The 17,785-nt window shown below is 36.2% G+C and overlaps 1 protein-coding gene across 2 annotated transcripts in view; it reads right to left on the bottom strand.

Moving 5' to 3' along the window:
• The window catches only part of LOC110469882 (BEN domain-containing protein 5), an 876,525-nt gene that overhangs the window by 847,674 nt on the left and 11,066 nt on the right, over positions 1-17,785 (bottom strand). For both annotated transcript variants that reach the window (XM_077785357.1, XM_021529103.3), the window contains exon 2: positions 11,374-11,496. In XM_077785357.1, coding sequence (XP_077641483.1) covers positions 11,374-11,496 — 123 coding nt within the window. The remainder of the gene's footprint in view (positions 1-11,373; positions 11,497-17,785) is intronic.

Here is a 17,785-nt window from a genome sequence, read left to right as displayed (position 1 = left end):
AAAGCCTTATATAATTGGATCCTAATATAATAAAAACTGCAAGTAAAAAGAAAGACCAAAAAGGAACTCAAGTGTCAAAAAGAATTCTTAGTCAATCATTCAAAAAACTCACTGTGAACATAATTTCTTAAGCTGACCACCAAAATGCTAAAAGGAAAAGGAAAAAACCCTGGATGTATTATTCCTTAGCTCTCCATATTTTATATTGCATTCATGATAAAGGCTTAAAAGTTTTTCACATCAGAAATATGACATTCACTTACAATCTTAAAAAAGGCTACTAAAAATGCATTATTCATAACGTAGCACAGTACCAACAATAAACATTCAAACCATTTTTTTTAAAACAGAATAAATTATCTTTCTTATGAAAAAGCCACAGTTTCAGATGAGAAAAAAGAGATGTGATTCCACCAGAAACTGTTAGAACATAATAATAACCTTTAATATATTATGGTAATTTACCTTCGTATTATGTTATTGTAGTACATACTGGAATTCCAGTAGCTGTCTAAAGAACACACAGTGATAATTTATGGTTTGTTCCCAGTTTGTTTTCAGAAATACAAACACTAAATCAAAATTAGCATGCTAAAGGCTGAACCTAGAAGGCAATTAGGTTACTAAATAGCATCGATAAATGCAAAATGAAGCTCTGCATGTATCCAAAATAATGTGTTTCACACCTAATAACTTGTATCCAAATTCCTGTTAGGCTGAGCAAAAAATTCCAAAATATTTTCTCCTGAAATCAGATAGTATCCATCCAAGAATAAAAAAGCTTTTTGTTTATGAAACACCTCTTCTGAAGCATGTTTTCCAGCCAGTATTCTTTCAAAAGTACAGACCACTGTTTATTTCACAGCATTTTGTCTCTTCATGCATTAGAGTGGCAGCTCAAACAAGCAAAGATCTTAATTTGGCTTGTTAACTTTGGAACAGCAGGCAGTTGAGAATTTTTAAGTGATTTAAAGAACAACAAGAACAGAATCTATCTGAAGTGTATTCTAATTTCAGGGCAAAAAAAAGAGAAAGTGTTAATCTTGTAAGTGATCTCTTGGGGATTTCTGGAGATTGCCTAGTCCTAGAAGAGGGTCAGCATGAAGAGACCTCTGAACTGCATCTGGCCAGGTTTTGAACGCCTCTGTAGATGGAGACTCCACAGCCTCTCTGGGCAGCCTGTGCCAGTGTCTTCAGCCCACTGGGAAAGAATATCAAACATAACCACACACAGGATAGGATTTACAAGGAAAGGGTGAGGGAGCTGGGCCTGTTCACCCCAGAGAAGACATGAGTGAGAGGGGCCCTCATCCCTGTCTGTCAGTGTCTGCAGGGAGGGATCAGAGCAAGGACCAGGCTCTGCTCAGTGGTGCCCAGCAATGGCACAAGAGGAACAGGCAGAAACCAATGCACAGGAAATTCCACCTGGACATGAGGAAGAATTTTCCTGCGCAGTGACTGAGGTGTGGAATCTCCTTCACTGGAAATATTCCAGAACTGTGTGCACACAACCCTGTGCCACGTGCTTGAACAGGAAGGTGGGACAAGGTGACCCACTGTGGTCCCTTTTCACCATCCTGTGATTCTGTGAAAGGTATTCCTGTATCTGGGGCTGGGAAGGAAGTACGAGGAACATTGTTCCCCCAGCTGGTGCTGCCTGAGGCCTGTCCTGAGCCGAGAGCAGCATCACATGTTGTGGTCACAGAGTGACAGAGAAGCAGCAGCTCAGCATTGCTGTGCCCACGGCCAATGGCCCTTCCAGTGCAGGGGCTCACATGAACATTTCAAATGGTTCTTTGCTTTAGTCCCTTTCGTTCTGTTTCCCTGTTCTTTATAGCATCCCTGTTTGATCAAATCTAGTAGACATAGCACAAGATATGAAATTTCCTACATTTCATTCTGAATTTCACTCACATAGATCTGATGTAAAGCACTCTCAACATTTCTCAGCCATTTTGCACTCATTTCACACAGTTGAAATTCACTACAAAAGGCACTAGGCAGTCAAGAACCAGGGCTTTTGTGTTCCTGTCTTCTGCAAAACAGGGATAATATTACAGGTTATTGAACTAACTGAACAAAACACCACTATTTAGTCAAGCAGAATATTTCAATGTTCTCCCAAGATGAAAATAAAGCCTTTACAATATCTCTTGGCTCCTAAATATTTACTGTTCTGATGCCACTTACTCTTTTATTCTGAGTAAAGCCACTCCTTGTGATAGTCTATATAGCACCATCTGCATAAGCATAGTAAAGAATACTTCAATTTCTTCTAGTTCTGAAGGGCTCTGATTAAAAAAACAGAGGTTAAGCATATAAACAGGACAGTGAAGGCAGAGTAGTACTTTCAGGAAATAGCAAGGAGCAGCATTCCTGGCAAAATAAACAACTCCAAATTTTTTTCATTGGCACTGCTCTACACTGTATTTTCCCTGGGTTTGAGAACCCAGCAAGATGAAATTTCGGAAAGGTGGTTGGCAGCTCTTTTAAAGGCTCAAAATCATATAAAAACCTGAGGTACATTTAAGGTCTCCACTGCACCCATCAGAAGAGATTGACCTAGACCTATCAATCATTCAAAACTAACACGATTCTCTATTTTAAGAAGCAATTATTCAAAGTAATTATTTCCTTAGTCAGTAACTGAGGCAGAGGTCACCTGTTATTCTATAGAGTAACCACAGATTTATTCAAATCCAGGGATTGTATATGAGAAGAATTTTGCATCTCCTCATTAGTGACTTCCAATGGTGTTAAAAAATCTTTAGGTACAGCACAAACTCATCTAGACATTTTTCCTTCATACTTTTCACTGTTCCAGCCTTCGATTGTGTCACTATATATATACATACCTCTATACATTCCTGATTCCTGATATCATATTCATGTTCATATTAACATGTGGAGTTTGAAATAAACACAGCTGCATTTATGTCAATGATTTTATATTCAAATATATCTGATTATGCTGAAATAAACACAGCTGCATTTATTTCAGTGATTGTACATTCAGATAAGGATATTTGTTCAGTGTAATGTAATGTTCCTTCACACTGGCAGGGACATTGCTATTCTTTCTTCTATTTCCCTCTATCATTTTTCCAGATGGAAAATTTTGAACAGAGCCGGAAAAATGGAAACTGTAAAATTTATCTCAGAACCTTTACCTCAGAATACGTAAGAAAATCCTTTTGCTTATTCTCAAAAATTACTTAGCCATCTTTATATAAAGCATCTTTGTTGTTGAGGGTCTTTTTTAATTCCTTCTCTGCCAGAGAAGAAGCTTACAAAAATCCCATGAAAACTTTTAAATCTGATGGAAATGTAAGTATCAGGAATGTGTAGAATCTGAAGAATGGATCTGCATCAGGTCTGTTCCTGGACAACACCACCTTCAGCCACTGTCCTCCTAAGAAAATAGTTTGAATGGAAACAAGATCTGTAAGATTTTTCCTTCCTATTATTTGATCAAAGTATAGCTTTGCATTATGTTAATTTTGGCTTGCAACTATAACCTGTAATGTTTTTAGAAAATAACACAACATTATTAAATATACTAACAGTGATTAAGCATTTAATCAGATGTATCTATCAGGTGAGATCAAGGTCCAGCTTAGTAACTGCCAGAAATGGATCCCTATAGAAGAACATAAGAAAATAAACAATCATTGGAAGGCACCTCCCAGTATAATTCCCTAATTTACAAGGCACAGTTTATGAACCTTCTGAGCCAGAAATTGTGTCAGTGTTTAGTAGCTCTCAACTGATTTTTCTTTTCTGGGCTTGTCAGTTGGATTTTTTTATTGAAAGCATGACACATGTCAAGTTTTAGCATCCACAATGTTCTGTAGGAAGAAGTTCCACAGCTTAATTAAACAACATGTAAGGAATCATTCTCCTTTGTTTGCTTTCAACATATTAACTGCTAGTTTCATTTGATGGCCCTTAGTTTTTTTACAAAGAGAACAGACAGGGAAACACTGATATTTTAACTAGAAATCATGATTTTACAGACTTTTATTGCTCAGTTACCTTTTTTTGCAGACTAGGGATCCATACTGTATTTAGTTGTTTCTTATACTGAGACTGTTGAAAATCTGCTGTGAGCTTACAATATGTGATCACAGACATTTCTGCTTTTGTTTCTAGCTGCTTATTCTGGTCCCTTTTTGGCCAGTCAAAGAGCCAATCCACACTGGTGCTTTAATATCAGCTGAGGAGATGCAAACACGTGGGCAGAGGGAGGAAAGGATTGGTCCTGAAGAAGGTAGTGTGAGAATCAGATGGTAAACTGACTGTGAAAATCATAATTGTCACAACAACTGCAATTAACATCCTAATTCTTTACTCTTGTTGTTACAGTAATGCTTCCTGCATTTTCATTAGCTCCATAGGTCATTAATATCTATTTCCCACAACTTACACTATCTGACTAATACCGTATGTGTTGGCTGGTATCACATTGACATCAAGCATTCCCCATTTGTAAAACTGCCTTCCATACTATATCTGTTTAGATATTTAAAAGGTTAATATTTAGTTCCATTTGCAATGCTGACCTAGCAAGAAAGAAATTAATTTGGCATTACAGCAGTAACATCAATTTCCCATGTAACTTTAGTAATGCATTTACTGGAAAGAGATTAATATCAATTCCATAAATCATTCACGTGCTTTTTCCGGAGTTTGAGACATCTGAGTAATGTCATATATGTTAACTGATAGCACTCTGTGCATGCTACATCCATTAATCTATGCCTAGTGTCATCATTAAAACATACAAAAAATTAAAATCAATCTTTTGCTCTTACTTTTTTTCTGACTTTTAACTTGCAGTAGTCCAAAGGTAGTGATACTCTGATAGAGTAACACTGCTCTGAACTGGGAATAGACATGTTAAGAAATGGGAAACATTTGCTAAATTATCCCTACTGGCAGTAATAACCACTTCACGCCTCCCTGTGAAATGTGGCATAAATTACTGCCAAAAAATAAGGAAATAACTAAAATGTTTCATTAATCAGATACACCTTGAAGCCCCAAAATGAGCTGAAAACAGACATCATTACTGAAATAACACAGAGACTTTCATTCCTTTGTTTCTACAGATGAGTATCCTTAGAGAAATGAAAGCCAAAACAGTTTCACCTGACTTAGTGATTCTAGACATACATGAGAGGTTGCAATACAAGAAATTTGGAATATCAACTAGTTTTTGCTCCAAAACACAGTTTAGCCTTCTACTAAAAGTGTTTGCACTAGAAGAAAGTATCCTTACACAGCTTTTGCACTTTCTATTTCTGCTGATTGCCATTATGACACTTGCCTATATTGCTTTTTTCCTGTTCTAGGATATCATTGCAAGACTACTGAAATCAGGAGGAAGAAGGGTTTTTCTGTTCATTTAAACATAAACACACAGAGAGTCAGATTGTTTAATACTTTTGGAAGCACATTACAATTCTGCTAGATGGCAAAAATACAACTACTTCCTAGGTTGGATTTCGGTTTCCCTTTGAGCATGATACTTAACAGTATCATCATCTGTGTTGTCTTTTCATTTTCAAATTTTTATGAACAAAAATGTCCATTCCAGAAAATGCTTTGCAAATCAAACTTTACAATATTTTACTAATCACAACGAAGATTAATCACCCTTAATTTTAGCTGTCTAAGGTTACATGTCAAGTCTTAACAACTGGGACAGAAGCAGCCCCAAAGGGCAATCCATCCTATATTATCTGTGCTTTTGTTCAGAAGATATCTTTCATGGTAAAGCTCAATGGCCTATTTCACGCCTCTAAGTGGTTACAATGAGATCAGCGGAATTACAATCACTTATTGCAATTTTGAGTGTTGTGCAAAGTGTTTTATAAGTACATTATCCTATTTTTGAAATATAGAAGGATATTTAAAACCTGAACAAAAATGATATGAGGGTACTTCTCAGTCATATGAGATCTCTTAATACATTGTAAGTTTTAACTTTTTCCAGCTGATTAATATCACTTGCAATCCGTCAGCACTGAATTTTTTATAAGGTTTCTAATGCAAAATATTTTACAAACCTGCTGTAGGAAAAGACAAACTAATGTTTGTGAATCATTTGCATTGCAAGGTGGTGGTACAGCAGTTAACATAATTTGAGGCTTACAGTAATTGAGATTGAATCTAAAATTTTACAAAATTTTAATTACAATCTTTTGAACATAAACCACAATACAGAAATTACCCAATCATAACATTTTTTCATAAAAAAATAAGAATTCATCCAAAGGATAGAAGATTTAATGACTCTTGGCGGAGTTCCACTTTTTGGTTGAAATGAGAATAAAAGCAGACAGCAGCTTCATTTTTAATTTCAAGAAACAGTATTTTTTAACAGTTAAACAGCATTATATTTGATTAACAAGCCAAATATATATTTTCAAAGCCTTATTAAAAGCCCCTGTATTTAACAGTGTGAATGCTGAGATTTACGAACCTCTGTGAGCCAACACTACTCCTTCAATTCTCAAAAGTAATTATAAAACAAGCAATTTGAGCCACAAGCAGCAGAAACTGTCAAGCTTGGGGTTTTTAACCATGCTCACAACATGGTTAAAAACAGCACAGTCGCAACCTGAGTGCAGCTCCCTCCCATATTCCCTGTGACAGGCCAGGCAGGACTGGGGTGCATCCCAGAGCATGCACAGCCCAGAGCCACCAACCAACCCACCCTGGGGACTGGAGACCCAGTGACACCAGGCAAAAGGAACATTTGAACCTCCTCAGCATTTTTCTGCAGCAAAGCCACACCTGGCAGTGTCAGCCCAAGTTTTCCATTTGCCAGTTCTCTCCATGGAGAGCCCAGGGAAGCAAAAGCTGGGGAACAACCAGAGCCCACCTCAGAATCATTCTGTGATGGAGCCAGGAAAGCAACTGATGGCTACACCCAGCAGATAGCCTTTGCACAATGAGAGAAAAAGAGTGGGTTTTTTTAAGGGCTGAGTCATTTGGTTTATGTTTTATTTGTTCACTTTGAAAATTACATCTAAAAAGCTTGTCATGCATCATGTAATATTCACTAAAAATCTGTGACCTCATGCAGAAGCAAAGCTATGCAGATATGTAAGCTCCCAGAAAAACAACTGGCTTCCAGCACTGGAGGTATCATCTCCAAAAACATCTCTTATAGTTAAAATTACTAAGCAGATAAAACAGCTCTTAGCTACAATACAGAATAGGCCGCTGACTTAATGGATGCCATCACAAATCACAAGCACTAAGGCAACACAAGACAGTAGGGGCAGCTGGCTAAACTAAACTTTGAAGTCCTTTAGATAAAATGTCTGAAATACCAACTCACCTTGAATATGAAATGCCAAATTCCCTGAAGAACATGTTCATATCAAAATCTGAGACTTCTTCAATTAGGAAGGACTTCTTTGGATAGCAGAAATGAATACATCCTTTTACCCACTATATTGTGCAAAATTCCCATTTTGACAGAACAGTAGGTGTGATGAGAGGTAAACAAGTGTACAGATGCGCATTGCTGCTAAACTGAAACTGTGTTAATAATTTAATGCATTAATGAATATTAGGAAACAGAATTACAACTGACCAAATGTATACATTTCAGATGTGGCATTGCCTTTAAATTTGTACTGTGCATAGGTAGCTGTGCATCCATTTATCCCTGAAGCTAACTCATGTTTCTTGTGAAAACTAAAATTATCCAAAAAGTATGGTGTGGTATGCAAGGAATCTGAATTTTTATCAATTTCTTTCATGCCAATGATAAATCAATGTAAAAAGTTTCTTTTGGCTGTATATATTCTTAAATATTAATAAAGATAAGAACGAACATTCCAGGCACAACACTAGCTTGAACTATGGGAAACACAAATTCCTCACATACTTGCAAGTTGATAATTCTCCATCTTCTTTACTCCTCTGTCAGTTATTAATAAGATAAAGGGCTGAGACACCTTTCTTCATTTCCAGTAATTGCATTTATTTTACAGCAATGATTTTTTTTCCCTAGTAATAGATTCATTAAGAGTAAGTAAAGTGCAAGGCACCAGCTGGTTTAGCTCCTTCAGAAAAGGATCTGGACAGTATAAGACTTCACAAGTTTTATAGAAGTCAACAGTACCATGCTATTGTGAAAAAGATTGGACTGTCACATTGCAAAAGTAAATAGATTGCAAGGCATGTCATGGAATAAACTCTACATAGGATTGGCACCACAGCTTATCTGAGTATCATGCTCACCTTGGACCACTGCCAATGAAGAAAGGCAGAAAACAGCTGGAGATAGGCCAGAGGAAATAAAAACAGCTGGAGATAGGCCAGAGGAAATAAAGAATGAGAGAAAATTTGGAAAATGTGAGCACTAAGGTACCATTGAAAAAATAGCAGTTATTTAACCTGAGGAGGGAAAGGCCAAGGAAGATATGATAGCAGCTTTCCATTAAGTTAAAAAAGAAAGGAATAATCTGCTTTTTGTGCCTATAGGACTGGACAAGAATTAATACTTTTTTGGCAAGAACATTTCTACATAGAAAGAAAGTGTTTCTTATATTGAGCAAATTGCAGTGTTAGAATAGATTTCTGCTTTCTCATTGAAACTCACTGAAAGTGTCTGAAAAAGATAAACATCTGTCAGGAATGGCAAAAATAGTTTATTTTGCCTCTCAACAACAGAATGGACTAAAAAGAGATCCCAATGCCCAATTCTATTTTTTGATTTTTTGAAAGCACAGCACTTCAAAACAGCAAGCTGGACATTGGTTTTCAGACTACATAAAAACACACCTTTGTCTTAAAGAAATTCATACTTTTCAATGCTATTTAATACAATAATGATAGCAATTACAAAAATGAAACCACATTAAATAGCATTTCTTCTGCATGTATTTATATTTTTCCTGACTCCTACAAGTTTAATACCCCTTCTCTATTCTGAAATCTGTTTACTTACATTTCTACAATATAAAACAGTCATTGAAAAATAGGTATTTTCTTTCTATCTACCGGACCTTTCAAGAAAACAGAGAATGCAGCCAAAGAAAGAAAAGCCACTTACAAAATTACATTTAACACAACTTCTATTTTAGAATCATAGAATGCTTTGGGTTGGAAGGGATCAAAAATACCATTTTGTTCCAACCCCTTCCTGCCTGGGGCAGAGCCACCTTCCACTAGACCAGGGTGCTCAGAGCCCCATCCAACGTGGCCTTGAACGCTTCCAGGGATGGAGCAGCCACAGCTTTTCTGGGCAACCTGTGCCTCACCAGCCTCATTGCAAACAATTTCTTCCTCATAGCCAACCTAAATCTATGATATCTAAGTTTAAACCCCTTTCTCCCTGCCCTGACCCCATAGGCCTTGGGAAAAAGGCTTTCTCCACCTTTTTATAGCACTCTTTACATACTGAGAGGCCACAAAAGTCTCCTCAGAGCATTCTCTTCTCCAGGCCAGACAAGCCCAGCATCCCCAGCCTGTTTCCATAAGAAAGGTGCCCCAGTCCTTGGAGCACCTTCGTGGTCTCCTCTGGGCTGCTCCAGCATGCTTCTGAATTTCTTGTTGTGGGAGCCCCAGAGCTGGGGCAGCACTGCAGGTGGGCTCAGTTTTACCATCTGTTCTATGAAAAAGTCAATTTCAATAGGATATGATATTTAAGGTGGTACTCAAAGAGCATCAAAACAATCTTATAAATGTTGAATCCTACTGTTTGGACAATAGGGTGGGATAGATTTCATTATTAACAGCAATTTCATAAGTTATCCAATATCAGTTAATTTGCTTTGACCAGTCAAGGTACTCTAAGCAATTACTTGGCTGACATAGAACAAAAGATGAAGTGAATTTACATATGAAGTGTACACAATATTACTCTGACTCTTGCTAATATATTGTCATCATGAGAAAGTAAATGAAGGTATTAATTTCATTCATATTTGTGTTTTGGAAGTGTCTGAATATGCAAAGCAACATCACAGCCTCATCGTGCTACAATGTAAATAAATACAGTATTTCAAATAGCACCTGCTTTTATCACATTCTGTTATTACCAAAGTATGTAAAATATGAACATTACCTTTCAACTGAATGTTTTAATTTAAAAATATAATTAATTCCATTGTTCAAAAACTGGAATTAAACCATCATGCAATGACTCACAATACTTCACAAATAATTTGATGACTGTTACTGATCTTTTTCATTGCAGAGAAGTTTAGCACAATAAATTTCCCAGCTTGGCCATGATTCATTTCTTAAGCCATTTTTTCATAGAAAAATGCAAAAACCCACATAACTATTGTGAAATATCACCCAAACTATTTTTAAAATACAGGACTATTGTCTGAGCATTCAGAGATACACCTTTAAAAAAAGATACCCTTTATTATTCACTGCATTATTTGCACTTTTTACAAAATGTAATCACTGGAATTAAATAACTCAATTTAATATTTATCCAGGAAGTGGCAGACAGTATTCTATCCTAAGGGACATGAGTCTTTATAAAAAGCTCATTTTACAAGACACTGGAGCATTTTTGGCATTACCAGCACCTCTCACATAAACCATGCTGAAAACTATAGTTTATCCTGCCAAATGACTTTTCTACATATGGTGTTTAACAGTGTTCTGTAGGTCTGAAAGCCAGTAATAAGAGAATTAAGCTAAAAATCTGATAGCATACAAGTATGCAACACAAAAATTTAAACAATGCTACATTTTCATGGATATATTTACCTACATGGCCCACATGCATATAAGCAATTAAAACGACTCTTTAAATTAATGTGCTAACTATAACTCCTGTAAAAATGCTTTCTCTTTCAGTTTCCAGTAGCTTCCTAAAGTTGTCCTATTGACATCAGAGGCAAAATTTCCATTAACCTCAGCAATATAGGATCAGGCCATAGGAAACCCAAAGTAATATATTTAAAGACAGCACACACACATTTTTTAAATTCTTTAATTATGCAAGGATGGCCTTGACTCTTTACTGGATTAACTGCCAGTAAACTTCTAAATTAAATGTTTAAATGGCATATTTTAAATACTACATCATAAATACATAAATACTATCACATAAATAACAACAGCATAAAATCCAGTTATGTACCCACATGTGGTTAAAGATGGACCTGATGAAATTTGTATTGTAGACAAGAGCAAACTTCACAACCTTTTTGACATTTGAAGTTTGATCTGAAGTCATACTGTGACTGAAGGGAATCAGCTGAATTTGTTAAGTAGTATTTAACGTAAGTCTTCTTTAGAATTAAGATACTTCATAAAAAGATGACTGATAGAGTTAAAAGTGTTAATATATTGACAACAAGGTAAAATAATGCTGAAAATACTCACCACTTTCAAAACAGGCATCAAATATAAGATGTCCTCTTTTAGGCTGCCCACAGTAACCAGCTGGGAGAACAATGTACTTGCTCACGTTCCCTGCTATGATATCATCGCTTCCAGTGGAACTGCCTGTTGCAGCAAAAGTGAAAAAAAAAAAAAAAAGGCAAAAACAAAATAAATTTAATATATAAAAACCAGTAGAAGGCTACTTCCCCACACATTTCTACATAAAATAAAATGTGCAGCATTTAACATCTGCACCAGTAAATTAATTCTCTCTTTTCGAAGTGTATATAAGAATTTTGATACAATAATGGCATCATCTGTTAAAGCCTCTCTAAGGAACAAACCACCCCACCTGGTTTCTTGCATGTTTATGACCTGTGGCTCTGCCCTTCAATATGCATTAGCCTGATATTCAGCTGGATCAACTTCTTTCAACAGGAACTCTCTAGCTCTAGATCCTGCTGGATTCCCTGAAATTGAACTCCTCATCAGGTTCTTTATCACAACTCTCAGAAGCATCTTCTTCTCTATCAGCATTAATGGGACCTTCTTCCTCTATCCTGCTGCCTATTTTCATGCATCTTAAATGAACTCAGAACCTTTGAGACTTCAGTGCCACTCATATTTGAAATTTCAGAATTATTAGAAGGAAGAGACATACACTCATAGAGTCATGTGGCTACCCAAGCCCTCCTTGTTAAAAAACAAAACTCAGAAAAAGAACTTGAATAATTATTTTTTTAATGGGACATTATTTCATGGTAAAATATATAAGGATATAAAGTTTCCACACAATGGCATGATTTTTGTCAAAATACATCACTAGTGAATACACTGAAAGCTTTATCCTTACTGTAAAATTACAATAACAAATTGCAGTCTGCAAAATATTTGTTTTGTCAAATAGGGATAGAAGAGCACTATTTTTTTCTCCATTTGAGATATGTACAAGAAAGCAATCAAATAATTGTATATTGTATCATACATTTATATTATAGTGTGAGAAACATTCAGCACTTTCTTTGCTACTTACAGCTTGGACAAGTAATATTTAACAATAGAAAAACTATCTTTTGTATTATAGAAAATGAAGAAATGGTATGGCTTCAAGTGCAGAAGGCATGTGATGGGATAATGGGATGATAATATCTTATTTCACTCTGATAAATAGGGCTACAAAGGCTTCTAGAAATAGACTTTTGGTCTGTACTGATTTTTTTGACATTTAAATGGGTTATGGGGGATGATAAATGTGACATAAAGCTCAATTTGTTTTATTTTTATATTGAAAACTATTTCACACAAATGTTACAAGCAATTCATATTGTCCCTGAATGAGGAAAACAGCTTATTAATTAAAAGTGACCTTTCCATACATAAAAGTATTCTACCTCTTGAGGCAAAACACCTTAGCTAAGGTAACAAATTATATCAATGTATTAGTGACACCATAGTTAAAGGGTCTGTCAGGCTTTCTATCATATGCCCGTATTTTTACAAGTACATAAATCCCACATTAAAAAAATATGCAAATCCAGGTCTATATTTGGCAAACGAATCCCCAGTCTTCCCTAGGAAGAAATTTGAAAGAAACTTACTCTCTTTGGGAAGTACTACAACAGAACAAACAGAATTTAGACCTTTTTTTACTTTATCATATCTAAAAATGTAGATATTTAATAATGCATGATAGTATTTTTTAGCAAAATTATTTTATTTATAACCTCCAGGTTATTTGTTTTAGACTGAATAATTACCCACAGACAGCAATCTGTGGCATTTAAATTATTTTCTTTATGTGTATAATTGATACTTAGGATATTTTAACTGGATGATTTTTACCAGCGTGCTAGTACAATTTGCTTAAAGCCTGGGAACACCAGAGGCAAACTGAGGCCTGGATAGGGCATCTGTGCATCTGCATGGCTGTGATCCTGTCCCTTGATAAAATTCACCCCTCTGCATTGTGCAAGCTGCAGTGCAGAGCAGCAGCCAGAGGAAAACCACTTCCTCAGTTTCACCTGAGTTGGACTAATACAATATATTAGTTAAATATATTAATATAATATTAATATTAATATATTAATATAATCTGTTGCAGTTAAGATTAGTCAAGTTGGTCATTTGCAATCAAACATTGTGGAATTAAGGAAGCAAAGAAAAATTAGTGGAAAACCTGCAAATCACCATCAGCTTGAGCTGCCAGGGACCAAAGTGAAGGAGCCACCTGAGTAGAGCTGTTTGAACTCCTCTTGGTAAATGTTCCCTTTTAAGTCTCAGCTTAAAGTAATAGACCTCTTAGAAATTGTGAAAGATAACTGGGAAACACCACTTAAAGATGAAGAAACTAGAAAGGATTACATTCATAGCACTGGCACCATAAGACAGTGGAAGAAAAGCAGGCAGAAAAGAGATTTACATCTCCCTGGCAATTTAGAAAATCTGCCAATGGAGTCTTTACACAATGCAGAAGGAAGCTGTCAAGTAACTGTGTCCCAGCAAAAAGTTTCCATCTGCTCCTCCTGACCTAATGTAGCCCTCCAGGAATGAGAATAAAATCATCAAATAGCCTGCAATTCATAGTCATTTAACAATATTACTCTCCTAGGATGTTCTTTATTCCACAGTAATTAGAATATTCAGAATACACTGTTGCTATATTTTGAGTTATATTATCTTTAATCTCTAAACATGCAAAACTGCTGTCTTTGAACTTTACATTATTAAACAGCACAACAGCACCATGTCCCTTCTGGCATGTTCTCCTTGGGTGATAAAGAAAAGGCCAGAGCACTGCCCAAAAAAGAGCCTGTATGAGTCCATTATAAACCATGGCCTCACGCCTGTGTGTTCACACATCACCACCCTCAGATGGAGAGAACAGCTACCCTGGGCTCCAGTTCTCTGGCCAATACAGAGATCCTGGCCCCACAACTGGGGAGCCCTAAGCAGCTTTTCCTGGCTGGAGGCAAAGATGTATGACAGAAACTTGTGGGGAAGGGAAATAGCTCTTCAGTCAGAAACAAACTGAAAGGGAAAGAAGAGAATTAACTGAAGTATATCCTGTACAGTCCACTTAAGAAGACCAGATTCTCCTTTGAAAAAAAGGTTAGATAAGACAAGCAAAGGCAAAACCTAGAAAAGAAATTGTCTCAGAATGTAGTTCTTATTTTGTCAATTATTTTTCTTATGGGTTGTAAGACACATAGCTATTTTATTCTAATTCTTCACAGCTTAAACTCCAGGAGGCTTCAGCAAATCCCTAGGATTTACTTTTACTGCAGTATTAAACTTTAATAGTAATTTTCTATCAGGTATAAAATCTGTGGGTGCCTGAAATCTCTGTAAGTATATAAGGCTTTAAAATAAAACCTGGGCAGAGTCTTCTGGTATCTGCATTCATCACTATTGTCATTGTGGATATATTTCACATCAAACTAGTGAAAATGAATAGAATCAGTTCCAGGAGATGGGGATTTGTGGGAGGGAGAGTTTGGAAATTTCCAGAGTTTCTTTGCCCTTCTTAAATTCAAAGGGTAAAGACAACTTTTCCTTTTTTTTTTTTTTTTTTTTTGGTTTTTTTGTTTGGTTGGTTGTTTTGGGTTTTTTTTGTTTTGTTTTGTTTTTAGGAAAATATTCAATCAGCATTTGCTACAATAAACATCATGCAAATTTAACTATGTTTTCTTTAAACACTGTGGTTTCAAGAGGAAGGTACCTCTTTAGAAAGTAACTTCTTGAATTGGGTAAACGATGAGCCCAGCTTCCAGAAGTGCCAAACAAGAAAACCCATGGAGTAACCAGCCAGCAGCTACCCTCATGCTACATTAGTCAGGAGAGCACAGCTACATTAAAACAGACATGGAAAAATATAGCAGGAATTTTCCTGGAAAACCAGCATCTTTCTTCTTATCACACTGCCTAACAATGACAACCAATTAGAAAGGTGAGGTAACACAAAAACTTACAACTGCAAGGAAACTTTGTAGAAGTCTTTCTGTAATTACAAATATAATCAAGATACCCTGCATTCTCTTATGAGATCCTTATTTTATAATAAAATTAGAATACATTTTGCTGCTGTAAACCTATGGTATAAAGATCTAATAGCCAGATCCCTATCATCCAGGGGCCAGGAAAAATTTCCAGGTATCCCAGAAAAGCTCCACCAGTCTTGAGCCATACTGTTAATAGAAACCCACACAAAGAAATGAATCTGAACTCTCAGTACAGTTTGCAACAAAAAAATATTAATTCAGATGACCAACACCAATTCCTATTAATTCCAAAACATTCCAAGTCTCCAGATGAACACTGCTCAACTCACACTTTGGCTAAGAAGCACTTATGGAAGTTATGCCAATAACAGTCTGCTCCACAAACCTAAAAACAATGTCATTTTAGCAAAATTCTTTTAAATGATAGCATTTAGTACAGGTCTATAGTCTCAATAGCTGATTATGTTCTCTTATTCTTTGACTTTTTTTTTTTTAAGAAAAGCTTTTATACCATTGTCCCTGGGCTTCAGAAACACTGACATTCAGGAAGACAAGCTATTTCTGCTATGACTTCTGAATGCTCTGTAGCCATTCTAAAAATCCTACAGGCAGCAGCAGTCAGGAACTTGGAATTCCAGCTCCATGGACTTAAAAATGCTAAGAAAAAGAAGAAAACACAACTGTCATTTTGATCTTCACAGCCATGTATCCCGAAGCAAGGCTTGGGCATGACCTGGAGAATCTAAACATACTGCAGAGTGCTGTCAATATGAAATGTACTTAAATCACAGGCACTGTGATCTGAAAAGAAAGAGGAAAAAATGTATTCAGACTACAAATCCCAGGGTTTGAGACAATACTCGGCATGGTAGCAACCACACCTGCTGCCTCACATTGGAGTACTGTGCCCATTCTGTCACCATTACCTATTTCAAAAGTCCAGCAGGGAAAACATTGGTTACCACAAGAAGGCATTGTCATATGGCTTGGACTAGTTCTAAAAAATAGTAACATTGTGTTGTCATTCAAAAACCAAATTTGAGATAGAGCAGCTTCGCAGCAATTGTCTCTTCAATTACTTTTCTCCTATGGTTTGACCAACAGACTGCTTGTCAAGCCTGTCTCCAAACTGTGAGATGATATTCATATTCAAGAAAACAAGGAAAGATGAACTGTAGTTTAGTGGAGATTATCATGCAAATTCTGAGATTTGTACAGATTCACAGGTTCTGTAAGTAGTCAGGAGAAATAAACTGCCATCTTACTGCCAGGGATTTGAAAAAGCTTGTGGTTGGTTGCATAATAGGAAGAAAACAAAATTTATGATTTGGGTCTTTCATTTATTGCACAAGTTACTCTTTCTTCAAAGACTACCAGACAATATTACCTTTCATATTTCCTAACATGACTCCTTAGCTAATCCACCATTAATTTTTATTTTGGGTTAGAAGCATAAGTAGATCTAAATACCTCATGCCTCTCTAGATGCACATAGCCAGACTCCTTTACTCTAGCAAAAGGTGTGGAATAGGTGTCTGAGTCAAAGCTCAGGGTGGAAAATCTTGTTCTTATATGCAAAGATACAAAGCAAAATGATCAGTAAAGCTGGTGACATGTGGGGTGCCTATGAAAGGCTCAGTGGTACCACAAAGAGGACTTTGCCTGCAACATACTGTGCAAAAAGCCCAGGGCAAGTAGGGACAAAAAGGCAGATGAGGTGCTTAGCCCAAAACAAAGCATTGACCACCAGGCTGGTCAAGTGTGAAAAGGTGATGAGAAATCTCCACTACATGGTCCTTTCAAAAGGACCAGATCCATGCAGAGATTCAACTATCCATCCAAGGTCAATTATAGCTCCTGTCCAAAATCTAGTGAGAAATATTCAGCTGGAGATATTTGGCAGACAAATACTGCTCTGCACAATGACTCCTCACTCCCAGGGGCTGGCATTGTCTTATGAGTTTACAGAAAAAGAAGAAAAGTCAGCTTGTGTGGAGTGCACTTATTTCATATGTGATATTTGTTTCCAATCTTCAGCCTAAAAACTTTACTTCAAGACTACTCATTTATTATCTCAGTGTGGGCTATCCCCAAGGATATACCTTGCAGTTAAAGACAAATGGCAATGAAATTTTTTGTATCACTTTAGTGAAATCCAAAGTGTGCAAGAAGGTATGAGCAGATTTTTCTAATGAAAATTTTAAAACGTAATTAATGCTTTGAACTCAGCAAGCAGGAAAAAAAATCCATTACTCTTTCTACTGCACTTAGAAGCTCTAAACTAAAATTCTACCACAAATGAATAATAAAAAAGAATGGAAAATACAGTTTTATTAAATACGTTAACTAAAAAGATGTTTATTTTAAAACATTGTAAGGATCAGTGAATTTCATGATACATAGATGTATTTTTA

This window comes from Lonchura striata, chromosome 9, assembly GCF_046129695.1.
Source record: "Lonchura striata isolate bLonStr1 chromosome 9, bLonStr1.mat, whole genome shotgun sequence".
Classification (NCBI taxonomy): Eukaryota; Metazoa; Chordata; class Aves; order Passeriformes; family Estrildidae; genus Lonchura; species Lonchura striata.
Note: the sequence above shows the minus strand (reverse complement) of the source record. Positions and strands in the feature narration are given on the sequence as shown.